Source organism: Acomys minous, assembly GCF_964271855.1.
Source record: "Acomys minous genome assembly, chromosome: 16".
Classification (NCBI taxonomy): domain Eukaryota; kingdom Metazoa; phylum Chordata; class Mammalia; order Rodentia; family Muridae; genus Acomys; species Acomys minous.
The window spans coordinates 70,201,401-70,228,418 of record NC_140498.1 but is presented as its reverse complement, the minus strand read 5'-3'; the positions used below and the strand labels follow the sequence as shown (position 1 = coordinate 70,228,418).

The following is a 27,018-nucleotide window of genomic DNA, read 5'->3' as shown; positions in this document are numbered from 1 at the left end:
CTCCAGCCTCTGAACCACGCCGGTCACCGGGACAGTGCCCAACTAAAGCACTGTTGAAGAGTGAGCTGCTACACTCCTTACGGACACTTTCCAGGAGAACGCATGGCCCATGGGCAACAGGGACCTCTGATGGCCACTGAGCCGCAAGGCCACAGGCTCCAGGCTCCCCATGTTGACCCACCCAGCGACTGACTGCAAGCTCATGGCTGGCTGACACTGGCTCCGTACAGGGTGCTGCTGTTCTCAAGCTTGCGGGCAGGACGGTCCCCTCCGCCCCCACTCCACTCAGGAAGCCAGGGCAGACAGCCTGTCACTTCTCCAGCCCTGATTCTCTGATCCCCGCGTTTTCACACCCTCAAATCAGGAGTGACTCCAGGAAGCAACTAGGAAAACAGGACCACAGAATGCATCTGATGTGCATTTTAAGTTTGTTGATATTTTTTTTTCTCCTTTTAGTTCAAAAATTAAAAAAAAAAAAAATAGCAGGCTCTCAGATATATAAACTGATAATATTAAAAATACAAAGTTCACCTTTACAAAGACAAAATAAGGAAACCACACACACACACACACACACACACACACACACACACACACACACACACCACACAATTCTGTTTTAACAGTGAAACCCAACAGCTTACTAAAAAATAATCTTAGCCGTGTCTCCACACTGCCATGGAGGCCATGTGGGGAGGCAATGGAGAGGGGACAGCCGCTGGGGTGGGGGGACCCAAACTGAATGACTCCCACATGGTTCTCTCATATGACTTAAGCTGGAAGATAATGTTAAAGGGGCTGAGGAATACAGGAAGCCAGAGGCGCATCAGAAATGATATATAGGTAGGTATACCATGTTTATTTTAATACACCTCATTAGTTTGGCTAGGAAAAAAAAAAAATAACCGTCTCGCTGTCCCAACTTACAGCAGCCTCGTGTGTGTTATCGACAAAAAAAAAAAAAAAAAAAAAGGCATCCAAGAGATTAAAAAAAAAAAAAAAAAAAAAAGGAAAGAAAGAAAAAAGCTAGGCAGAGAAAAAAAAAGAAGCTTAATGTCACTTTATGGTGTTAAAAAAAAAAGAAAAGAAAAGAAAAGAAAGAAAAGGAAAAGGAAATTCCACATAAGGCTATCAGTCCTAGGCAGACTCAATCAAGCGAGGTGGTGGCTTCCAGGCCCATGGACATCTCCCAGTTGTTCAGCTTCCTGTGCCTAGCGGAGCCGGCAGGCAGCATCCCACGCAGCCTCCGGGCATCCTCAGCGAAAAGCACCTGTGCCCACGGGCAGAATCCAGGGCGGTGGCCAACACCAGCCACCACTCGAGGGTCAGTCCTGCAGAGCGGCCCCTCCGTCGCCCACTTCAGTCTTTTTGTTTCTTGTGGTGGGGTGTTTATTTTTTGTTGTTGTTGTTGGCTTTTTTTTTTTTTAATTTTTTTTGTTTTCTTTTTTGTTTTTTTTTGTTTTGTTTTGTTTTCTTTTTTTGTGGTTTTGTTTTTGCTCTCTGTGACAAGGAAGCTTTCTCACTGTCTCTCCGAGTGCTACAGTACTTGCTTTGATGTCACACTGAACAAATGGACACTGTCTCTTTGTCCTCGGACACAGTTTTTCACGGAGGAGAACAAAGACCGCACGCACATTGGCAATGAAGCACCATACATAGTATGTCAGGAATGTCACACGCCACGTACATCCGTGTCCCGGGAGAGGGCGGTCGGCTCATCTCACCTCACATCTGTGGGAAGACAGTTAAGAGTTGAGGCTACGACCACAGATAGGAAACACCAGGGCCACTTAGCCCCACACAAGCTTATGCCTTAAGATATGAACTTGATGTGTTATTTAAAAAAAGAAAAAAAATCAAAATTTCCATAATTTAAGTTTAATCAAATTTTTCCCAGTTTAAGAATTCGAACTAGGCTGGTTGCATTTCACAGAAGAACCCATGCTCCCATTGCACCGGTGGAGAAACTGAGGCATAGAAACTTCCTCCTGCCCTTCCCTCTATCTTTTCTTTCTTCCAGTCTAAGGCTTGTGCTAAGGTCAGAGCTTGGCAGACAATTTGTAACACGGAGAATAGATGCCACCAGGCACACTGTGTGTGGGTCTCTGTGACTAAGCAGATCTATGGGTTTTTCTCGTGGCTCTTTTGGTGCTGGTAAGCAAGCACTCGCTATCGAAAAGCTGTACCTCCCAGTCCCATTATGAAGCAACACAGCCTTAAACCCACAGCCTGGAGACTGGGTTGCCAGCTGGACACAGACAGTCACGGGAACACCTGCCTCTGCCTTGGAAGGGGTCTCTCCGTGAGCGGCAGGCCCATCGGAGCCACATGGAGCAACCCCAAGGGCTTGCCCGAGGAGACACATGCCCAAGACAGGCATCTGCAGCCACACTCCTGTGGGAGCCAGGCCTCTCAGACACCCTATCTCTGAGAACTCTCTTGCCCAGAATAACTGTTTGTCTTGGATGTCCCTAAGTGCCGTGTGCCAGGAGGAAGGGCTCAGCCAGACAGGCTTCAGCCCTCTGGGCCAGACAAGCTGACACTCAGGACAGGTCTGGGAAGTGACAATGCCTCACCTACATTCCCTACACTTCCGGGGAAAAACAGGCGTCACAGGGTGGGTTTGGACCGAGCATTCCTAAGAGGCTCTACAGCCCTGCTTTACCCAACACCACTCTTCCAGCTTGAAAGAGGAGAGTGTTAGCAGCCACCCTGCCTCCTGAGGGTACGTCTGCAGGCGGAATCCACAGTACCAAATAGAAAGGGCCACCAATTGACACCTGTTCCGGACTCCCCTCCTGGCCTTACACAGATCGTTAGCCTCTGCGGCCTTTCCTCACACTTCCTACTCATTACGAAAGGCAACCGCCCTGCCCACTTAAAGCCTCCTCAAGCCTCACCTGTCATCTGTAAAAGCCTTAGTCCTTTTTTTCTGTCAGTGCAGTGAGCAGCCTCCCCAGTTAACTCCAGCAGAACCACACGAACCCCCGACCCCCCTCTTTCCCGCCATGGGGCACTCGGGGATGCCTGATCAATGACCAAGAGAAGGGCAAAGCTGTAGTTGCAAGGAGACCCGGCGCAGCAGCCCCAGGAAGCACACAGAGCCCCGGGCCAATCAGGGCCCACAGAAGCTGATTCACTGGTCTGATTGTGTCCCAGCCCCTGCGAGGGAGTCCCCCAGCGCACCCACCCGTTGGCGGGCAGGGCCTACCTGGTCGGCTGCCTTAGGTGGGTTTTAACCTTTTTCTTTTCCGCTTTTTACCTGACTCCCTACGCCTTCCTGTCAAGGAAAGGGCAGGGAAGGTGAGCGGCCTCCGGAGGGCGTGGGGTGGGAAGCCACAGCAATAAATACTGGAGGTGTTTATCTTTCCGAAAGAAATCCCAATCCACCCTGGTGCAGAGCCGCTTCCGGGTCTTTCTCTGCACCTGGACTGTCGGGACCCGCTAGCAATGCGCAGGTGTGCTGGGCACGGATGAAAGTCAAGACCCTGGGACAGCAGGGCACAGCCTGAATCCAGTGTCTACTGTCCCAACGGGATGTGGCAACCCTGCAGGCACAGCTTACCTGACTAGCTGGGAATTCTGGGCCTGCTGATGTCTCACTCACACAAACAACTTTTCCCATGGCTCTGTGATCGACTAGGCTAGATCCAACATGACAGATTCCGTCACCCTAATTCCCTGAGGACCCACACATACACACCCACACCCACAGCAAATAAACAGTGCTGGCCACTCACCTGTCTCCTCCTCCCGATGGTCTGGGTTCGGGTTGGAGGTCGCGCAGGCACATTCCAGGTGTTCCTCCAACCTCACCTGGACCTCTTTCAATTTTGGCTTCTTCCTGACATACTCCACTTTGGCCACCTGCCAAGGGAATAAAGGCAGTGTTAACACCATGCACCCGAAAGGGGTAAAGGGGAGGAGTGGAGGGGGTCTACCTGCCTGGCTCACCCCAAAAATGAGACTTGGATATCTAACCTTCCCGAGGCACCTGCCCTTGAGCTCAGGCCTGCTTCCATTCGAACTGAAACCCCAGTGATGCTAGGCCTACAGCTGTCAGAAGCTCGGATGTTCAAGGCCAGCCTGGGTGATGCAGCAAGGGATGCGGCCAGTTTAGCAGAGTGCTTGCCTAGCATCCTCAAAGCCCTGAGTTCCCTCCCCAGCACCATATAAATGAATAGATGTGGTAGCCTAAGCCTGTAATCCCGGGACTCAGGACGTGGAGACGGGAGGATGGAGAACTTAGGGCCACATATCTTTGTCAACAGAGTGCTAAGGCCAGCTTGGACATGAAACTCTTAAAAGACCTGAAGGGTGAGGCCGGGCGTGGTGGCGCACCCCTTTAATTCCAGCACTTGGGAGGCAGAGGCAGGTGGATCGCTGTGAGTTCGAGGCCAGCCTGATCTACAAAATGAGTCCAGGACAACGAAGGCTACACAGAGAAACCTGTCTCTCGAAAAACCAAAATAAAAAAAGAGAGAGAGAGACCTGAAGGGTGTCAGCAAAGAAAAGGTGAGCTGGGCACAGGATGGTGACACTCTGGTGTGTGTGGCCTTAGTGAAGAAAACAGAGCCTCCCCTAGGACAGCAATGTGGCTGCATAGCTTGCTGAGTGAAAGTAGGGGACTCTTTTAAAAGAGAGTCATTTATGTCCCTCCTAACCCACGGTCTCCGTGAGATACACCAACACAGCGGCACACCTCCCGGTGGAACAACATGTTCATATTGGACTCTAGAATCCCAGGCAAATCCTTCCATAGTCCCAGCCAGATGCTGAGCACTACAGCCTCACACTCAAGCGCAGCACTCCGTCATGAATGTGCAACTCCACCCCCACACAGACACGGATGTGAGCGGTGGACACAGCTCCCAACGCAGGACTGCAAGTCCACACTCTGCCCCCAGGCTCATATAGCAGTTACCTACCTACCCCGCCCCCCCCCCACACCCCCATCAAGAGCTGCACTAGGAGGCACCTTCCGGCCATGTACCCTGCTCCATTCCAGCATGACGGTGTGCTAAGAGAACTGTCCAGGCCACCTCCCTCAGCGTCCAGACTCATTTAACCCTCCTGGCCAGCAAGTGAGGAGGTAGGATTGTCACCTCCATGGATAGAAAAGAGAAATCAGGCACAGCAAGTCCTCTCCTGAGGTGACCCGGAGAGCGTGGTTGGCGTCTTTGTCCCAACCTTGACGCCACCTGGACCACGTGCCAGAGGACTGCCACCCTCCCTGGCCCTGTAGAACTGCAAACCATGAGTGCTACATCTGTGTCTACCTCCCAGAACAGCCCTAAGGGATCTCTCTAACTTCACATCTCGTCATACACTGGGGAAACTGAGGCTGTAACGGGGCGGAACCCACCCTAGGTGGCCTAGAGCACCTAGAGGTGGCAGCCTCTTGGGTGTTCAATGGTGGGGACAATGCTTGGTCCACCCAGGGTGATTGAGAGAGTTTGGGTAGGGGAACACTCTCCACGGCTCTCCCAAGCCTACTGAAGTTCAGGGAGCCAAGAAGACCCAAGCAGGGGTCAAGCCCTGCCCCTAGGCCAGGCAGCTGTTTCAGAGCACTGGGGACCAGACTCAGCCAAACTCTGCTGTGGCTACCAACTTGGCTACATTAATGGTTAACATGGGTGCAAAGGGTGCCAGGTGCCCGGCGGGTGTGTGAAGGAGAACGGGTGCCTCAGGTGTGAACACAGTCTGCCAAGTATGAGCTCAACATGTAGGGCGTGGGGCCAGGGGTCAGGGGTCAAGGGCCAGCCCAGGAAGTTTCGCTTACGTCAGGAAGCGGGAGAGACAGCAACTAGGGACACTGAAAGCAAGCTCAGAAAGCTTTGGTGGAGTGCTAGACCAGCCTGGGCAGGGGGCATCTGAGGTGCAGTCGGGCTAGGCTGAACAGGGGGCATCTGAGGTGCAGTCGGGCTAGGCTGAACAGGGGGCATCTGAGGTGCAGTCAGGCTGTGCTATCCAGATACCTCCAACCTGACCTGTGAAAAAGGGACAATGGTCACACCCACCCAGGTAGCACATGAAAGAAGAGCGTGGATATCTCCACAGAGGCACCCAGAGGTCGACTGGATATGGTGGGGGGCACCCAGAGGATACGGTGAGGCAGGCCGGGAAGCCTGGCACTCGTAAGCTGAGGCAGGAGGATTGTTTCAAGTTCAAGTCCAGTTGGAGCTACAGACTGAGTTCCAGGCCAGCCTGGCTACAGAGCAAGACCATGTATCAAAACACAACCAACCAACCTAGCAACTCAGCATTAAAGAGTCTCCTAGAAATGGGACAGGGCCACCCTACAGGAACTAGCTTCCATGGGAATCAATATTCACATAAGGTTCCTTACTAAAATTAGCCCCCAAGCTATTCAACATGTCAGCATGCCCCAGAAGCTCTGTAACCCCAAATCTGTAAGTTCAGAAATGTGGCCTCACACTGTCCCAGGGAACAGAAGGGCAACCCCGTGTCTCTCCCTTGAAGGGCCCTGGGATAGGAGTGGGAGGAGGGAGTTTTCCCAAAGGAAAAACATCAGCCAATCCCAGGAGGTGCTGCCCGCACCTGCCATGGTCCTCAACCTTCAAAGATGTCCATAGTCCTTGGTGACCCGGCTCTGCCCCTCCCACCACAGCCTCTGCAGTGCAGACCAGGTGAGCCTCAGGAGGCCCCCAGGTGCCTGGAGGGGATTTGGTTTGGTTTTAGCTACAACCCTCCTGCCTGCCCCTGCCCCCTGGCTGCACGGCAAATACAACCATCCCCACAGAGCCTAGGGGTCCCCTGCATGATGGGCAGCTGATGAGCCACTCCAGCTGGGAAGCCCCCATTACCGCCCCCCCCCCCCAGACAGGCCTATGGTTATCGGACAGAAACAAACAGTGGTTTATGGCAGCACCCGCCTCGGGAATGCAAGGATTTCAGCGGCCCTGCCACCTCTGTCTGGCCAGGAAATGGCTCCATTCCCCCCACCCACCCCCAAGCACATGTTATGAATACTAAATTTCCAAAACGGCACCCATGAAAGTAGAGAAAACGACACAGTCAAGTCCCAGGAGCCCCCGCATACACCACAAGCCATCCCGGAGCTCCCTCAGGTTCAACCCAGAGTGTCACCTAGCCAGGCCACTACCATCCCATCGTTCTTCCCTGAAAGGAGGGGAGGGCTTGTCCTGACTGCTCCAAGCCTCGGGACAGTGACAACGACAATGAAAGGCACTGGTGACTGAGTGGAACCCAGGGCACAGTCCCTCCTGCAGGTCAACTGCATGGCCATGGCTACAGCCTGCTTTAATAGAAGAGAATCTGGGTGCAGGCAAGCGGATCACTTGCCCAGGTCCCCTCCGTCTTGGCTGCTTTCTGAGAGCCTGGACCCAAAAAGGAAGGAAGCCCCAAGGCCACACAGCACAGACCCCAGAGACCGGGAACCTTCCCCAAGTGTCCCACGGACATCCACAAAAGCAGGGGGGAAACCCCTGTCCCACCCGGCTGAGGGCCCCACACATCGTAGTGGAAAAGGACAGACATCAGATGTGAGGGCTTACAGCTTGGCAGGTGTCAAACCTACCTGGGGTATCTTCTGCCAAGCTGCTCCAGCCTCCTTAGACCTCAAGTCCCTCACCGAGAGGGACCATGAGACTTGTTCCTTCAGGATTAAAGCCAGCCTGACGACCCTCTCTGAAATCTTGGCAAGAGCCACCTAACAGAGCCCAGCTGGGACTTGCCCTCGAACATAGCTCCAGACTCTATTCCAGTTGAGGGCGCCTTCCTTCCAGAGGCTTAGACCGGCAGAGGCCTGGGCTGAGCTACTCACTGCATGTTTGCGACTAAGGAATGAACAGCCCTATGCAACTCAGCAGCCAGGTCCAACGATGGCTCAGAGCTGACCCCCTGACCCCTTGGCAGCCCCATGTAATGTAGACAAGGGAAGCTTCACCTCTTTCCAGGCCTATGCTCCACTGTACAGGCCCATGGGGCCTCCTTCTCCAGCCTCCGACACAGGGTCTGGAGAACACAGCTAGCGCTTGGGGTCAGGCACTACATGCTAAGCACAACAGGCAGGACACAAGAGGCCAAATAGGGTAAAGTCCTGAGCTCCTCAGGAGTCATCCCAGCCAGCAACTGAGAGGCTGAAGTAGGAATTCAAGGCCTGCTTACGCTATAGAGCAAGTTCAAAGCAGCCTGAGTAACAACTGAGACCCTGTCTCACAACAAAACCCATAGAGGGCTGGCTGCTCGACTCAGTGGTACAGCGCCTGCTTGGAATCCCCCAATGAGGAGTGGGGGGTGTGGCTCAGTGGTAGAGCACCTGCCTAGAATCCCCCAGTGAGGGGCTAGTGTGTGGCTCAGTGGTAGAGCACCAGCCTAGAATCCCCCAGTGAGGGGCTGGGGTGTGGCTCAGTGGGAGAGCACTGCCTAGAATCCCCCAGTGAGGGGCTAGGGTGTGGCTCAGTGGTAGAGCCCCTACCTAGAATCCCCCAGTGAGGGGCTGCGGTGTGGCTCAGTGGTAGAGCCCCTGCCTAGAATCCCCCAGTGAGGGGCTGGGGTGTGGCTCAGTGGTAGAGCCCCTGCCTAGAATCCCCCAGTGAGGGGCTGGGGTGTGGCTCAGTGGTAGAGCCCCTGCCTAGAATCTCCCAGTGAGGGGCTGGGGTGTGGCTCAGTGTTAGAGCCCCTACCTAGAATCCCCCAGTGAGGGGCTGGGGTGTGGCTCAGTGGTAGAGCACCTGCCTAGAATCCCCCAGTGAGGGGCTGGGGTGTGGCTCAGTGGGAGAGCACTGCCTAGAATCCCCCAGTGAGGGGCTAGGGGTGTGGCTCAGTGGTAGAGCCCCTGCCTAGAATCCCCCAGTGAGGGGCTAGGGTGTGGCTCAGTGGTAGAGCACCTACCTAGAATCCCCCAGTGAAGGGCTGGGGTGTGGCTCAGTGGTAGAGCACCTGCCTAGAATCCCCCAGTGAGGGGCTAGGGTGTGGCTCAGTGGTAGAGCCCCTACCTAGAATCCCCCAGTGAGGGGCTGCGGTGTGGCTCAGTGGTAGAGCCCCTGCCTAGAATCCCCCAGTGAGGGGCTGGGGTGTGGCTCAGTGGTAGAGCCCCTGCCTAGAATCCCCCAGTGAGGGGCTGGGGTGTGGCTCAGTGGTAGAGCCCCTGCCTAGAATCTCCCAGTGAGGGGCTGGGGTGTAGCTCAGTGTTAGAGCCCCTACCTAGAATCCCCCAGTGAGGGGCTGGGGTGTGGCTCAGTGGTAGAGCACCTGCCTAGAATCCCCCAGTGAGGGGCTGGGGTGTGGCTCAGTGGTAGAGCCCCTACCTAGAATCCCCCAGTGAGGGGCTGGGGTGTGGCTCAGTGGTAGAGCACCTGCCTAGAATCCCCCAGTGAGGGGCTGGGGTGTGGCTCAGTGGTAAATGTTCGTCTATAATGAGAAGTCCTGGGTTTAATCTACAGCACTACAAGGCGGCAAGGACACGGACACACACACACACACACACACACACACACACACACACACTGGAACCAGGGCTGATGCTACATATAATATAGGGTAGATGTGGCTGCTGTGAGCCTTATCAACAGCCCCACCCCTGCTCACCCTGAGTCTGGAACTTTCAGGCCCATCTCCCTCCACCCAGGTCAGCACCAGCCTCCACCCCAAATGCTGCAGGCCTGGCATCCACAATGGGGCTCCTGTTCCGTGACCTTGTGTCCCTTCTGTTGGAGCCTGTAGTGTCTGGGGCCGGATGTCCCCTCCCAACTCTGGGTGGGCAGCAGTGGTGGTGCATATTGGTGGGTAGCTTAAGAGAGAGTATGGGAAAGCCTAGCCCAACCAGGACTAGACTGGTCCCTTGTAACTGCCAGGACCCTGCTGGGCAAATGAGCCCCTTGGCGTAAAGGCACAGTCCCATACAGCACAGAGAATGTACAATCAACCCCCAGCGGGCAGCAGTGCCAGTGGGAATGGACTGTCCCTGTCCCGGGAGACTCTGACAACGTCCAAGTCAAACCTCATACACCTTGTCACACTACTCGTCCCTTCGAGCCTGTCTCCAGTATAGAAAAATTATTCCTAAGCTCAGATTGTAATTACTCACTCTTGTAACCCCACCAGTCATGAGGCCAAGGGAGAATGACCTCAAGTTTAACACTAGCCTGGGCTAGACACAGTTCTAAGCCAGCTCAGACTATACAAATCCATGGCAGACAGGCAAGGAACGTAGCCAGACAGACTGATAAACAGAAAAGTCCTACCCTACATCATGTCTAGTACCTGTACCCATAAGACAAAGAGGGCAGGTTCCCAGAGAACCCTGACCCCCAATAATACACCATCAGTGGGAACCCTGAGGCCCAGAAAAAGACTAAGGCTGGTCCAGGTCACACAGGCTGCCAGGGTGCTTGAGCCAGCCCTAGTAACATGACCCTGATGCTAGCTAGCATCCCACACAACCTGAGGGTAGACAGCAAACCCAGACAGCATTAACAGATAAGTCCATGGAACCCTGGGAAAAGTCCAGAGCTTTTGATGGGGTGTCCAGTCCTGATGATGGCTGTGATATGTGGGGTTCACTCAGCCATGCCCTGGAACTCTCTAGAGACCAAACACCAGACATCAAAGTCAGTTCCAACTACTGGTGCCTGGGTTGTGGGTCACAAAGGAGCTGCTGAACGCAGGTCCTTACTAACCAAGGTGTTCTGGCACCTCCTCTTTCCACTGGGGCCAATGGTCACCGCAGGTTTAGGGGGTTGAAATGAATTTACTAGGATGGAAGAATAGGGTCTTAAATCATCACACATAATTCTGCGGGTCCTTCATGCCCAAAAAGTAGCATGGCTCCCGAAGCCTGGCTGTGTCTCGGAAGTAGATGTTATCTTCAGAGGCATTCTAGCCCTTCAGCTGTCTAGAGCCCAGATTTCCCCTGCTCACACCCACTCTGCCACCCAATGGTTACATGCTTAGCCAAAGGGAGCCAGTTTTCAAACTGCAGACCAGCTTAGAACAGTGGCTCTCAACCTTTGGGGCTGCACCGGATATGCTACATTATTATATATTTACATTATGATTCGTGAAAGTAGCAAAATTACAGTTATGAGGTAGCAATGACATAACTGTATGGTGGGGGGGGCGGGTCACCACAGCATGAGGAACTGTATTAAATGGCCACAGCGTTAGGAAGGTTGAGAACCACTGGTCTGACTGAGGGAACCTAGAAACATACATATCCAAGACCCCAGCCTTCAACCACAGTCTTAAGACTCATGCCCAGAGAGGGACTAAACCCTGGTGGCTGGAAAGCCTCCATCATCCAGCGCGGAGGCCAGCAACAGAGCCTCTCAAGAGCACAGAAGGGCACCGAATCAGAGGGGAACAGACTCAAGTTCCACAGTCATCTATGCAGACGACAATGACCGTGAACGCAAACCATGGGCCCCAAATATCTCCCATGGTGGCACGTAGCCATTAGGACCCAGGAAGCTACTGAAACTTACAAGGCTTAGGAAGGTCAGAAAGTTACGAGGTTCACAAGTGTCCCCTACACACACGCGCGCACGCACACACACACACACACAATCACACAGTGTTGGTGAGAGCCTTTAATAGAGTAGGGTAGAAATCTCTAGAAATGCAACTTTCTCCACTCATCATCAATGCTGGGGTGGGGCTTTCCTGTGACGCAGCTGCTGAGCTAGGGTGGACTATGTCGTTTGGTTGCTCATCAGTGCCCAACCTGGATGCTACCCTATCTAGAATGAAGAAGCATTTGTTCCCAACTGCACAATGACACAACAAGGGACCAGAAGCACACTGAGCATCCCACAAGTCATTCCTGGAGGTCACAGAAGCTAGCCTTGGCCTGTAGGAAGCTGTGTGCTAACAATTTTAAGCCGTATGCCCCACCACCCCGACCCCGGCTTCTCAAACCATTCCATATTTTGCAAGGCTGCTGGCCAGAAAGGGCAAAGACTCACCTTGACACTGCGGTGGTGAACCCTTGAGGGCTGGCACTTGACACTGCTGGTGTTGCAGCAGCCAGTACAACGCTTCACCTCCACACACGGAGGCCAGATCAGGAAGTTGGCCGATGTGGGGTCCACCTGACTCCGAGGTATCTCGTAAATGACCGTCCTGGTCTTGCAAACTGCGGGAATGGCTTCCTCTGCAAAGGCAAGACCACCGTGAACATGGAGAAACTAGGGGTCTACCTAGGGCACACAAACATGAGCTCCTATCTCCCAGCCCAGAGATGCCCGCTTAGGTTGCACCCGGGCAGGACACACTCCTATGGCAACCTCCAGTTTGAAAGAACATGCTGGTTGCCAGTAGCCTCCTGAACGTACAGGGCTAAAATCACATCAAAAGCTATAGGCGTAGTTCAAGGCCAATCTGAGCAATTTAGGGAGGTCTTGTCTCAAAATGAAATGTGAAGAGGGCTGGGGAAATGGCTCAGGAGTAAAACATTTGCCTAAAACCCCCCCAGTTAGGGGCTGTAGGTGTGGCTCAGTGGTAGAGCACCTGCCTAGAATCCCCCAGTGAGGGGCTGGGGTGTGGCTCAGTGGTAGAGCACCTGCCTAGAATCCCCCAGTGAGGGGCTGGGATGTGGCTCAGTGGTAGAGCCCCTGCCTAGAATCCCCCAGTGAGGGGCTGGGGTATGGCTCAGTGGTAGAGCCCCTGCCTAGAATCCCCCAGTGAGGGGCTGGGGTATGGCTCAGTGGTAGAGCACCTGCCTAGAATCCCCCAGTGAGGGGCTGGGGTGTGGCTCAGTGGTAGAGCACCTGCCTAGAATCCCACAGTGAGGGGCTGGGGTGTGGCTCAGTGGTAGAGCACCTGCCTAGAATCCCCCAGTGAGGGGCTGGGGTGTGGCTCAGTGGTAGAGCATCTGCCTAGAATCCCACAGTGAGGGGCTGGGGGTGTGGCTCAGTGGTAGAGCCCCTGCCTAGAACCCCCCAGTGAGGGGCTGGGGGTGTGGCTCAGTGGTAGAGCCCCTGCCTAGAACCCCCCAGTGAGGGGGTAGGGTGTGGCTCAGTGGTAGAGCACCTGCCTAGAATCCCCCAGTGAGGGGCTGGGGTGTGGCTCAGTGGTAGAGCACCTGCCTAGAACGCCCCAGTGAGGGGGTAGGGTGGGGGTGGGGCTCAGTGGTCCTTCCTAACACACACAATGCCTTGGGTCCATCCCTCGTACCCCTCCTTGCTTTTATAGGCCCCAAAGTGGGACAACAGAGGAGCGTCTCAATCCTCTTCCGCACACAGGCCAAGGCTAGGGACCTGCTTCTGAAAGGCAGAAACCTACACGTATCTGTCCCCCAAGGAAGAGGCAGCTACAGCCCACCCTCCTCTAATCACATAGGTGAGCACAGGCAATCTGGGGCCACCTGCTTGCCAGGTGTACACAGCTGACAAGAAATCCCCTCAGGACCCTGGGAACACACACACACACCCGTCTCCTCCTCAAGCAGTCCTCATTAACCTCATTTAACCCTGGACCCCAACTGCTCACTACGTAGTGGCTGCCTGGTAATTTCTTTGGGACTAGCCAACGGAGGGTGAGGTGAGCGAGATACCAGGAAGGCTCTTGGGGGCTGCCACTGACTGTCCCCGCTGCCCTATCAACACTGAACAGGACCTTGACCCTAGACTCAGAGCTGGAAGGAGCCGTGGGCCAGGGAGACCCAGGCCGGCTAACCAGTAAGAGCGAAACACACCTACGAGATAAAGGGATATATATGTGCACACCTGAGGCAGCCAACGCACGCTGAAGGAGCTGCACAGGTGGATACAGACTCCCTGGGGGCGGGGGGTGGGGGGGGAGGGGGTCAAACACGAGTGAACAGAGATGGGGACCCAGATTCCTCTCTGTCCTTGTGTGCCCCGCCCCACTCCATCATCCTTCTGGATACGAGTCCCCCAAACACTGGGCTAGGTACCCCACCCTGTCTGGGCTCCTGGGCTTGCGCCCTCCCCCCCTCCACCTTTCTCACCACAGCCCAAGACAAGTCTTCCAAGTGGATCCCACGCAAAGACTGACCTTGCAGTCAGTTCCCCCTGCATCCCACCCCCCCACCCCCCCAACCCCTCGCTCAGCTGGGAGTAAAGACTTTTACACTCCTCGCTGTATGACAGCAGAGTAACCAGTAGCCCCCACCCAGTTTCACATCAGGAACAATCCCTGCTAGCCAATTAGGAATCAATTTTTTTTAAAAATCCATCTTTTTACTGTTAATTAAATCTCAGAGAGACAGAGAGAGAGAGAGATTCACTTGCCCAAGATCACATAGCAGCCAGTAGCCAAACAGCACACACACAGCCCCCTTAATTGAACAGGGACTAGGCGGGTCACACCTGCAACTCCACCCCAGGAAAGAGAATGCACAGCTTTGGGAGAATCTATGTCCCCCCCCCCCCCCCAGAAAGCCAGAGAGCCAGGTGGAACCCCAGAGCCAAAGGTGAGTGAGGCAGTCTCCAGAAGAGGTGGCCACCAGCTGTGGGCTCCAGCACACTTTCAGGCTGCACCCGGCTATGCAGCTGAGGCCCAAAGAGCAGGCCGGAGCACACATCAGGAACTGGAAGCTAAGCGCGGCCACACTTTCCAACGAAGCCTCCTTGTAGACAGGCCCTGACAAGACCGGGCACTTAAGGAATTTATAATGTTCCCCCTCCTGGCAACTCTTGGCCCAGGCACAAGACTGCAGAAGGGCAGGCGGGAGACACTCGATGGAGGAGAAAGAGGGATGCCTCATGGGGAGGGCAAGAGGCCAGGGAAGCCTTTGTTCGGAGGACAGATGGAGGGATAGATGGCTCCGCCCGAGGCACTCTGAGTTAGCAGGGAGCGTTCACAGCTCCAGTGGGAAGCTGGCCCCTTGCAGTTGCTGTACACCCTCTCCAACGCTCACCAATACTTCTCTTCCTGCGAATGGGCACAGGCCGCTTCTCGGGCACATGCTTAATGGCGCGGGACCCATGGGTTCTCAGGCTTGTCTCCAAGGCATCCTCAGCCCCTAAAAGTAGAGAGAAGAATATGGTGGGTAGTCGAGTGCCCATACTTATGTGCCATAACCCCTGGGACCTGAACGGCTGAAGCTCATACGGCAGCTTTATCAGAGCATCGAAGGACAAAGGGCAACGCCTCTCAGTCCCGGACCCCAGGCCCTGTGCTCTCATAAGCGGTTTGCAGATGGGCATCTGCCAACCAACCCGCGCCTACCATCTTGTCAGTCAGTATGCGCGCGCGTCCCCAAAATGCAGCTCTCCCGTGAAATAATTAATTCTGAGGTCCTTTCAGGAAGGCATCCTGGCACTTTCCCTTATGCTATGACTCTGAAGAGATCCCTTGGAGGACTGTCCTGGGTCAGGCAAAGTCCCAAGGCCACCCAGCTGGGCCCAGGTCTTGAGCAGTAAAAGTACCACTATCACCCAAGCAAAGATGGGAAGGGCGGCCGCCTCTCCCGCTGCTGTGTGGTGTACAGCGCCTCTCTCTTGTAAAGCAGGCTTTGATGAAATGCCCTAACCTCTGAGGGGCATCGGAAGCAACGCCAGACTGGGCTGCAAGCCAACCTCCACTGTTCCTGAAATAAGCCTTGCTCTGAGGGCCGGAGGCCATGAGAAACAGCAAAGGGGTGTGGCTGCTAGCAGAGTGAGATGTGAGGAGCAGTTAGGGGCCTGAGGCTAGAGTCCTGGGGGCAGGGTGAATGAGGCGGGGAGGCACAAAGAAAGGGGGGGCGGGGAACCCCACAGTGCCCGAAGGAGTGTTCACACATTGAGGGCCACCAGGTGTTCATCAGAGGTAGGGCTTCTAACCCACAGGGTGAGAACAGGGTGAAGATTAGTCTGGAGAATCTAGGCCCTGGGGGACACACTGGCCCCACCACAAGCTGTGTAGACATTATCAGCCCCCCAACTACTCTATACCTGGCTTTCTCAGCCTATACCATGCAAACTCCAAAGTTCCTAACCCCATCCCCCACCTTCCTTCTTTTTCCCCCAGGAACACTCTTTTTTGTTTGTTTGTTTGTTTCTTTGAGACAGGGTTTCTCTGTGTAGCCTTGGCTGTCCTGGGACTCTCTTTGTAGACCAGGCTGGCCTCGAACTCAAAGAGGTCCTCCTGCCTCTGCCCTCCCTGAGTGCTGGGATTAAAGGCATGTGACACCACTACCTGGCTTCCAGGAACACTCTTATATCTCCCCTCTGGGTCTCAACATTTAGTGACACTCTGCCTAAATAGGAGCGTCCTCTTAGCAGGTACCAAAAGCCCACCAGACACACCGTCCTCAAACCAACAGGAGCCACACCAGCCTCCTCCACAGAGACGTCTGCTCCCCACACGTTTAAGAGGAAAAGCAAAGACTCGCCTAAGGTGTGAATGTCAACGATGAATCTGAGCCCAAAAACTATTTAAAATGACTCAATGTTCCAATGGCACGGATTTTTTTTTTCCAAGACCCAAAATAAGATCAGAACTGCTCATGCAGTAAAAATTTCCCATCAACCAACTGTTACTAAGAAGCATCTCTTCTCTCTCTCTCTCTCTCTCTCTCTCTCTCTCACACACACACACACACACACACACACACACACAGGCATGATAAGTCCTGACCTAGTGATGACCATCCTGCTACGGCCAAGCCAACAAGAGATGAACAGTCCACCCGCTCACAGGGCCTGAGTTAGTAGTGGCAACTGTGTTCTTCTGATGCCTTGTGTGCCTCAACACATACATAGTAGGTATCACTGATTTTTGCATAGGCCAGGGCAACTAGAGTCCAGAGAAACTGACCAAGGCAAGAGCAACTCAGGCAAAGGTGTGTGGTGAATCCCCTCACTCAGCAGGGGGAGGAAGGAGGGTCAAGAGTTCAAGGACATCCTCCCATACAAAGTCAAAGCCAGCCTGGGAGATCCAGCCTCAAATTAAATAAAATCACAAAATAGAGACCAAAAGAATGTTGGGATCCTCCAGGGCCCACGCCCAGTAGGTTCTATTCCCAGACCCAAGGTCTCTTGACTGAACTTAATACAGATACAAACTTAGCCACAGCCACTGGCCCGCCACACAGCTCCCATTCAAGCAAGCCCACCTTTTGCCCCCGCCACCCCCATAGGTGCCCATGAGTCAGATGGACCTGTAGTTAAAAAAAAAAGGGGGGGGCCTGGGGAGGTAGTTCAGATGGAAGAGGGTCCAGAACACACAAGGCCCCGGGTTCCATCCCCTGCCCTGTATTAAATAAATGTGGTGACGGAGGCCTATAACCCGTTCCTACGGAAGTGGAGACAGGAGAATATCCTTGGCAACATAGAGAAAGCTCAAGGGCAGCCTGGGCTACATGAGACCGTATCTTTAAAATAAACAAGTGGGTCCAGAGGTAACCACTGATCTACCACCGTGGTATTTTTGATGTGCGTCAGAGACATTCTTTGGGGGGGGGGCCTAATGGGGTTATTCCGTGGGATGCAGCAGAACCCACCTTTGCCCTTCGCAGGCCAACCAAGTCATCTCCCTTCGTCCTGTTCAGATCTGTGAATGACAATGTGTGCTGGACCAGAGGAAAGACAGAGCGCGCACTAACCCTGTCCTGACTACTGTACTGTGAGAAGCCTGAGACGCGATGTTTATGTATCAGTTACTCAATGACCCATGGGCGTCAGGCCAGCAGCTATGGAGAACAAAGCTCCCGTCACACACACACACACACACACACACACACACACACACACACACACACACACTTGACCTGAACTACCGAGCTGCAGTGCAGCAGGACAAGGCTGCACGCCACTCTCTCTCTCTCTCTGGACCCACAAGCCACCCTGAAAGGCCACTTAGAACCCCTTGACTCTGCCATGGAATGCTCTGGGCTCAGGGACATTCTTGGCAATGTATTGGAATCCTGCCACCTCTGGAGCAGGGCCACAACAGCCAAGGAGCTGCAAGGTTGAGAGGAGATGCCTTCAGGGTTTCCCCATCTGGAAAATGGGGATGCTGCCAGCTCACTAGACGAGCCGTGCGCCAATCACAAAGCTCCACCCACTTGGATGAGGAGTTGGCTGGGGAGCCCGGGACACCCCTAAGCCTTTCCCTGCTGCCTACACCTTAGGTATAGAGACAGCAGGAATCCACGTGGAAAGGCCACTCCTGGGGGAATAATCCCAGGGAGGACCCCTTCCCCCACTAAGTCTAAGTCTGAAACTGAGCACTACAACTGTCTGCAGCCTCCCCTAGCAGCCTGAGCCACAAGAAGGAAAAGCATGGGGAGTGAGTAGGGCCAAAAGCAACACTTTCAAGTTTCTGTGTCACGGCAGGAGGGTGGCAGAAGCAAGCCCACGCCCACACGTGGTTCTCAGACGTTTTCCAATGGAGACCCCCAACTGTCTGACAGGTGGAATGAGAGTGGATGTCCTACACACACACACACACACACACACACACACACACACACACTCTCTCTCTCTCTCTCTCTCTCTCTCTCTCTCTCTCTCTCTCTCTCTCTCTCTCTCACCAAAGCAATTTGAAACCTCCAGGGGCCCTAACTGCTTTTTCTCCTTGGACCCTCCCAAGGAGGAGGGCCCCAACCCAGCAGCCTCCAGCGCCCCATAGGGCACCTCAGCTAACCTAAGGAGAACCACGGTGCTAAAAGAATTAATGGTGGGGGGTGGGGGAGGCGTGGCTGCCGAGAACAGAATAAGAATGGTCCTGGCAGAAAGTGAATGGCCCATTTCCCCCAGCATCCAGACAGCAGGAGGCTCAGCTCTGGCTTAAGCAGGGCAGGAAAGCAGTGCACCCGCCGGTCTCCAAAGCCTTTGGGGACCAGCAAAAACTCCAGGAGTATTTCCCCAGTGAACCAAGCCAAGTCCTCCACCCAAGCCTTCTTCTCATCAAGGGCTCAGATCAAAACCCCCTGTCCCAACTCTTGATCTCCAAGTGAAACCCTAGGCCTGCCACTCCTGATAAGGATCAGGCCAAGGATTTCCTGGGTCAAGAAACTACTGAAACGGGGCCACCTTGTTTAAAAAAAAAAAAAAAAAAGGCTTTGGCATGCAACAAAAACAGTTCAGGCCCTCTCCACCACCATAATTAGGTACAAATTTCCAAATGGCTGGACCATGTGATTTTACTTAATTCTCTCACCACTCCCCCTTTCTGAAAAGTTTGCAAGGAGGGGGAAATCGTCACTTAGTATGTTTGTTTGTTTTTCTTACTTTGGTGGCCTTTAGTTCCTTCTGGCGCCTTTAAAAAATTCTTTTAAACTAGTTTTATCCCAGTGTCAAAAAGAATACCCAAGCCAAATATTCATTTTGAAAAGGTTGCAACAAAAGACAGGCATGTAGTGTGCCTCCCCCTCCCCCACCCATGCCCCTTTATTTTAGCCCTTGTTGATCAGAGTCTAATCCAACCCTACATTTACAAATTGTTTTCTAAAGCGGCTTGGCTCTAGCCCGAGGCCGGGGGCCCCCAAAATAGCCCCAAGCGCATGTGTCCCAGGCGCGCCTTTTTACAGGACAGCGTTGAGAAAAACATCGGCCTCCTGCGGCCACCACAGAGACCCAGCCCTGGGCGATCAAGGCACCTGGAAGACGAGTTTACAAAAAGCCCACGCGGACTAGGTCCTCAGGCACTCTGGGGGCCCTAACCAAGAGGAAGACCCGACAGAGCCGCGCGCCCTTCAGGCCGGCTCCCGCGCTCCACCGCCGGAGTCGGCTGTGGACCCGCACACCTGGCAGGGTCTTTCCGCACACTCTAAAGCTGAACTTTTCAGTGACACACCCGCTGCATTTCCCTTAAATGCAAAAACAACCCCCGGGCGAGCGAAGCAGCCCTCGGCTGCTGCTGGGAGAGAAAGTGGCAACTACAAGAGAAACGCCTGACTCATACGCCTGGGCGTTTATGGCCGGCGAGTGGAGTCTGACCTTTCGGTGCGCTCCTGCGCAGCGCCCCGGCCGAGCGCTGGGTACGGTTCCTCAGGAGGACTATCCTCCCCGCCGCCCGCGCCCTCCCCGCAGCCAGGGACAGGGGCGCGATTTACCTACGGAGTCTATCTCCAAGAGTCGCTGGAGGTCCCGGATGCTGTGGATCTGACTTCGAGCCAGCCGCTCGATCAACTCTCTGGGTATCTCGGCTTCCTGCAAGGAGACCACACGGTCAGGACGCGCCCTGGGTTCCAGCCCGGCCCCCTCCAGGCCCAGAACCAGAGGCTTCGGTGGGGCTAGATAGGACCCCCCCCAACTCCTCCACCCCATTCCTGTCTGTCTGACCTTGCTTTAAAACACACACACACACACACACACACACACACACACACACACACACAACCAACACTGCCTTGACATGTTCAGACAAAAAGCACCCGGGCTCTGGCCCTCCTCAGGGTGTCTGGGGGCAGCCGGGGGCCCGAGGTTTCTGGTTTAATAGCTAAATCCACATGTAGAAAGAGAGAGTCGAAATGCGTCACGGAGCCACGACTGTTGTCACGGCAGCCCCAACTCTTTTAATCTAGCCCGAGGGTTCAATTTCACTCACGGGAATCCTGGGCTGAGCCCGCAGGGGGAGAGGGTCTTTGCACTCCCCCACGCACGCACGCGCGATCGCCCCACCCGGCTCCTGCCCAGTCACGGCCCTAGCGCCGACTAGGGCGCCCGAAATTACTAGGGCTGAAAGAGGCTGCAGGGAATGCAAAGGGTTAAATATCCACCTCGCGCCTCTCCGGTCCCTGCCTAGACCACCCCCACCGTTCAGCCTCCCCCACTCTCCCTCCCGGTTTTTTAAAGGGAGTCAGGGTCGCTGGGGGACTCAACCACGAAGTTCCCACGACAGGGGCTGTGGAAAGTCATTCATCACAGCAAAGCTCCCGGGGACTAGGGGGGTGGTGGTGGGAGGGCGCGGGCGCCTGGCCCGGCCCCAGCTGCCTCGCTCAGCCACCTGTAAGCAGGCCCTGGGCGGGCAGAGTCTGCTCCAGCCTTGTGTCCGACTGAGCTTGGGGATCGGGAACTGGGGACTGCAGCGGGGCGCTGCCCACCCTGTCTAGTCCCGGGCTTCGGCCGCACCCTCCTCTACCTGCTTACTGCCCGCCCTAGTCCCCTCCCAGGGCACGGTCAGTTCACACACACCCCCTTTCCCGCTGCCCGCACCCCGTTACTGCATTGTCCGCTGCGTTCGGGCTGCCCCTTCTGGAAAAAGCACCCACAGCCCCCCGAAGTTTCTGCCCACTGCTTCACCTCGCGGCTCCCCCGTTCCTCTCCAAGGCGGAGCGACGCAACGCGCTGGAAACTCACCAGACACACTTGGGCATGGCAGAAAATAGAACCCAGTTGGAAATTTTTTTTTTTAAATTACACCACCCTGGCAAAATCGAAATGCTCTTTGCAGAGCTAGAAACAGGTAGCCGAAGGGGGCGTGCGCCCAGGGAGCCGAGTGGGGAGGGAGGCGCGGGGGTGGCACCCACCTCGACCAGGGCATGGGCGAGGTATCCGCAGCCGAGGAGCAGCAGGCAAGCCCAGGTCCTCATCGCGTCCCGAGGCGCTGGAAGCTCGGCAGGGAGGCGAGGCCGCGGGGCGGGCGCTCCAGCCGGGCTCCTGTGGCGGCGAAATTCAGTACCATCCCTCAGGGAGCGCGGCCCGGAGGAGGGTGGCGCGGAGAGCAGGGAGCCTGCGGAGCGCGCTCGGCGCGAGCAGCGAGTGCAGAGCCAGCGAGGAGGAGGAGGAACAGAGTCGCGCCGGGAGCCTCCTGGGCCGCCGGGTAGGGGGTGGGGACGGAAGGGGCGGAGGGCGGGGGCTGGGCTTCTTCCTTGGTGCGTTCCCCGTGCTGGCCGCCGCCGCGCTCGCTCCCCGTCGCTGGCTTTAGGAGCGACCCGGCCGGTAAATCCGCATATTTGCTGCCGTCAGCCCCAGGAGGGGACCACGCAGCGTGGTCGCAGCTCCCGCCGCACCACCGATCACCTGTCTGGACGCTCGGCCGGGTACCGGCGGCCGCCTCGCTTCTCTCAGTGGGCTGCGGGCAGCCCCGAGAGCCTGTCCCCGGGCCTTCCTCTTGCCGCTGCCGCCCCGGGCCGGGCACGGCGCGGCCCAGCACGGCGCGGCCCGGCGGCCTGCGTGCGCCCCTCCGCGGCGCGCCCTCGGCTACGGCGCGGCGCTCCGCCCTCCGCCCGCCGGGGCCGGGCAGCTCCCGCGGCCGCGCCGCCTGGCAGGAGCCAACCCGCCCGGGGCCTCGCTACGCCGCCCGCACGGGCCAGAGGGCGGGCGGAGGGCCGAGCTGGCGCCGCTGGCGCCGCAGCAGCAGCCGAGGGAAAACCAGAGGAGGAGGTGGAGAAGAAGGCACAGGCAGGCCGGGCTCCCGGAGTTGAGCGGGCTCCGCAGGACGCGCGTGTGGAGCCGGCCGGCGACAGGGAGGGGGTTATAGCGCCGCCACCGCGCCCCTCCCCCGCCCCCGCCCCCCGCCTCCCCCGGATTCCGGGCCCGGGACCCGCACCTCGGAAGCGCGCAGGGGTCTCGCGGGCCAGATCGGGCCCGGCCGCCACCGCCACTGCAGTGGCCACACACGCGCTCACGCAGGCAGCTAAATCCATCCAAGCTCGGCGCCCGCGGCTCGGAGCCCACAGGCGCCGGGGCTCCCGGAGCGCCCCTCCCTCGAGCTTGCCCACCCTTCAGTGCCAGCTGCAATCCTGCGGCACCGGGCAGGGAGGGGAGGAGGCCTCTGCAGAAGCACGGCCGTCTCCGGCTCGCCTCTCTCTCGGGCCCCAGCGGCAGTAAAGGGCAGCGCCCAGAGCTGCTGCGCCAAAAAGGGCATGAGAGTCGGCTTGGCCCCCGCCCGGCGCTCGGGCCGCTTCCCACTGTAAGGATCCAGTGCTCTAGCCTTCCCCACTCCATAAAAGGAGGGGGAGTGAGTCTTTGCTGAGAGGCGGGGCGGGTTTAGGGGCGCGTCTAGGGCACTCACCTGACGGCTGCCACGCGCCCGCGCCCCAAAGCCAAAGCTTGGGACACCTGATTGAGGAACTTGCACTCTTGTATGGAGGTGGAAACGAGGCCCGGGTCGGAGAGTAGGCTGCCGCCTGCCTCATCGCCACCTTGACACCCTGCTCCCTCCAGGTCCTTAGCCCCTGGCCGAGGAAGGCCCAGCCGCACCCCGAACCGGGAGCTAAGGGGATAGAAGAAAAGACAGAAAAGAAACCGCGGGTGAGGAACTCCTGGGTTCTGCCTTGGTATCCAAGGGAGCGCAGAGCGCCACCTCCGGCCAAGGCATAGCACAGACCGGGTATCGGGGAAGCTACACACGGCGGCGGCAGAAGTCTGATCAGTGTTGGACGGTTTTCCCACTGACAGAGACGGATTCCAGGTGGGATGTGACCCGACGGCAAGGCCAATACTGCCAGCTCCTTGCCACGCACTGGAGTTAGGGCAGTATGGATCTTTCAAACCCCAAAGCTAAACAGCCTAGGGCTCTGGAGAGCTTCATAGGTTCGGGGTGCAACAGAAAACCGCCCTGTCATGTGGATTAACCCGTGCACCCTGCCTTGGTCGGACACCCCCCGCCCCCCCCAAATCTCCATTGTCCCTAGACAAAGGCGCAGCCGCGCGGGAGCCTTTCATCCCCAGCTTCCCCGGTTCCTGCATTTCAAAGGCGGAGTTGGGAGGGCCCCTTCGAGGGCAGCTCACCTCGCCCCAAATACCTGGGGGGTGGGGGGTTACCGAGCCTCCCCTGAGGATCTTTGGAGCTCAAATCTAAGGCTGTTCTACAGATTTCCTTGGCCCTGCGGGTCCCCATCGCCGTGCCCCTGCCCTAACACCTTGTGATGCTCAGAAGATAGTGGACATTCTCTCTTGTCCTAAGAAGGGAGGATGGAAGACGTTGGGAAGCGCCCCACCTCGAGGTCTTCGAAAGCCCGGGTCTTGTCCATACTGTTGGAACTTTGCGCTGCTCTGGAGAGGGAGACACACTGGATGGCTCTGTCAGCGACTATCAGGACCGCACTGGACCTGAGTCGAGTTCCTCACCGTCTTATCCTGAGAGAACCGTGCGTGTTGTCCTGCCAAGCCCTCGGGCTCCTCACAGGCAGAGAGGACCAGAGGACACCTCTTTGCGGTTCGATGACCCGGTGTGACGGTGGATGTGGGAATCCAGGAAGAAGATCGGGTTGCATTGCGGAGGGGATGCCGCGCTCGTCCGGCCACCACCTCCGCATGGAGGCCGCGGGTTCCTGGGGACCCCGCCTAGTTTGGTGCTTTTCTCTCCCCTTACTCTCGAGGCGCAGGAGGGGCGCCCAGCTGGAAATCAGAGCGGGGTGGGAGGAATTCTGAAGACGCTAGGGGACAGCTGAGGCCAGAGTGAGGTTAGGCCTGGAAGCATCGTCCGGGACGCGCGGTAGCTGCGGGGAGCTGGGCGCAGGCACTGTTCTAATCGCCGACCGCTATTAAAAATAAAACCGCGACCCGTCGTCATAGCGACCGCAACAACAGCGGCCGCGCGAGGGTGGTAAGAGCTTGTGCAGCCCGGCGCCAGCCGCCTGAGGGGACTGGGGCACGCGCCTTTAAGCTTTCCGGGTACTCAGATGTAAGAGCGACCCCTACCCCATCGCCCCTCTGCTATTTCTCGGGGTTCTTGGAAAACTCCCAGGAGATGGACTCCTGGTCTCTGAAAACTGGGACTGGCTATGGGCCTAAAGGAGAACCAGCCGGCTCAGACTGCCCCCTGCCTCGGCTTCCCTTGGAGCCTGCGGCAGTCTTTATTTTAGACTCTGGAGAAGGGGCTGTGTGAGGGGGTGAGGTTCAGATGTCAGGCCTCCAGACAACACCAAGAAACCAAGCTGAGCTGGCGGGGTTGCATGCGCACTCTAGGCCACCGCACCTGTCCCGCCCGCGCCTCGGTGATCCCTTCTGGTGGGAGAGATCACGTGCTTCCCTCTGGCTGGGATTCGAGTTTCACTTCCAGCCGCTATTAGGCGGTTCACTCGGTTCACTGCAAACATTTGATAATGAGGCTAAATATACTTTAGAGTCGGAGGAGGTGTGGGCGGCTGCTGCCCTAGCCTGTAGGTGCGTCGCTCCAGGCTCCACCGGGCATCCTCGCCCCAGAGGCGGAGACCAACCCCCCACGCCGAGTGCTAGAGAAAGACCCGCGCCCACCCAAGCCCAAACGATTCCCTCCCCACCAGGATGAACATTTTAGGTCAGCTGGAGACTTCCTAAGAGGAAGAAGGCGTCAGCAACTGGGAACTCGAGGAGGTGGAGAGGGACACCAGAAGATGCACCTGGCGGTGGTGACCAAGGATGTCCGGTCGCCCCCAGAGCGGATGCTTCCAGCCTGTCTCCTGCGCCCCGGGCACAACTCGATGTGCCTACCCGCCCGTAATTAAAGTGTCAAGTGTTTCAAATATCCCAAGAAAGGGTCTGCGTAGCTGGAGCGACCAACTAACATCTTAACATTTATTTGACGGTGCCCGCTTCACCCAAGCACACAGGGAGGGGGTAGACTTGGCTTTGAGCGGAGAGAGACCGTCCACCTGGACTAAGAAATCGCCTCATAGCCCAGCGTTTTAAACGTGAAGCACACCTTTCCGCCAGAGAGTCATCCACCTAGCCAGTGCCCCTCAACTGCTTGGAACTCAATTATCCGAGCCCAGTTATTGCAGCCATTGTTAATAGCTGTCAAGGACCAATACTGAGTCCAGTCTACAGAGAGCCGGTGAGACTGCATCCCAGGAACCAAGCACCCCATTCCTTGGGAGATCCAAGAATACCGGAAACTAGAGTGGCCCAGGTTGCATTTGTATTAGGCAAGACGAGTTCCAGATGTGGACGGACACACACACACACACACACACACCCTTTCAGAAGAGGCACATAGAAGGCCCTTCTCTTCTTTGCTGCTTGACTTTGGTTTGGGCGTGATCCATCCCTGCTTTGCCTTGAATTCGGTTCCTTTATCTGGAAAAATAGCAAAACCGGAAGCCAGTGCTTCACCCTGCAGGTGGTCTCCACACCCAGCAGCCCCCAGCAACCCACAGGACCCTCTCCGTGCCTGCGTGTGGGACCAGCTAGGCCCCAGGCATCCAGGCTCTGCCAGAGCTATCCCAGAACAATTTGTAATGTTGAAACACCAGTTTCCCTTTATCTCTGGGCAAGGCTTTCTTGGTTCTGGGCAATTAACCCAAATGGAGTCTCAGCCATGTGGGCTTTGGTCCTTGAAGATCAAAAGTGCCTGGCCACAAGCCTTAATTATGTCATTATCAGCCACCCCACCCCCCACCCCCTTTTCCCCCAGGCTAAGGATCGGGCCTTTCCAGTTCAGGCTCCCCAGAAAACAAGATAAGTTTGTGCTGGGGTGGGAGGGTACCTGCAGGCTGCTTTCCACTCCCTAGTAAGTGTTTTTATTTTCACTTTTAAATACACAAACAGAAATTATGTTTAAAATAGCATGCAGGCCCACAATAGGCTTGTGACCATTTTGTGAATGAAAGTCTATGTGAAGGAATGTGATGGTGGCTTTTGAAAGGAAAAGCCCAGAGGCTTAGGAATGAAGCTCTGTTGATAGCGTTCTTGCCTATAGCACACACAAGCCCTGGGTTCCATTCCCAACACCAAATAAAAACAGCTCTGGCGATGCATGCCTGTAATTCCAGCATTCTGGAGGCCGGAGATGAGGAGTTCAAGGTCATCCTTGGGCCACACAGTGAGCTCAAGGTCAGCCTTAGAGAGCCTGCCTTAGGAAGGAAGGAAGGAAGGGGAGAAAGCACAGCCAGGCATGGAGATACATGTCTATAATCCTAGTACCCAGGAGGCTGAGGCACAAGGATTGCCTCAACTTCAAGGATAGCCTGGACTACATGGTAAGAGTCTGTCTCAAAAACAAACAAGCAAGCAAACAAACAAAAACCCAAAACAGCAAAAAAGTGTCAACCCAAAGAATAAGTTCTGTGCTGATCAGAAGTTGAAGCCACATGTGGCCACCAGGCTTTCAGGTGTGTCTGGTCAGAACTCTTACCTGCAAAACATGGGGGCTTATGAAGACTCAACACTCTAGACCTTATGCAAGGTAAAGAAAAAAGAAAAGACAAACAAATAAAAA

General features: G+C 55.9%; 1 protein-coding gene across 5 annotated transcripts; it reads right to left on the bottom strand.

Annotated features, from left to right (window-relative positions):
• Positions 1 to 831: 831 nt before the first annotated feature.
• Positions 832 to 27,018, bottom strand: PDGFA (platelet derived growth factor subunit A). 5 transcript variants are annotated; one of them, XM_084764073.1, is made up of 9 exons: positions 23,819 to 27,018; positions 22,891 to 23,091; positions 21,404 to 21,533; positions 19,988 to 20,084; positions 14,867 to 14,971; positions 11,949 to 12,136; positions 3,741 to 3,867; positions 3,212 to 3,280; positions 832 to 1,731 (listed from the first exon to the last, which is right to left on the bottom strand). In XM_084764073.1, exons 3-8 carry the CDS (start codon positions 21,464 to 21,466, stop codon positions 3,225 to 3,227), a joined length of 636 nt encoding a protein of 211 aa, XP_084620199.1. In that variant the 5' UTR covers positions 21,467 to 21,533; positions 22,891 to 23,091; positions 23,819 to 27,018; the 3' UTR covers positions 832 to 1,731; positions 3,212 to 3,224. The 5 variants fall into 5 exon arrangements, with proteins under 5 accessions (XP_084620199.1, XP_084620198.1, XP_084620195.1 ...); XM_084764072.1 differs by having other exon boundaries at positions 22,891 to 27,018; XM_084764069.1 differs by lacking the exons at positions 22,891 to 23,091; positions 23,819 to 27,018 and adding an exon at positions 22,426 to 22,847.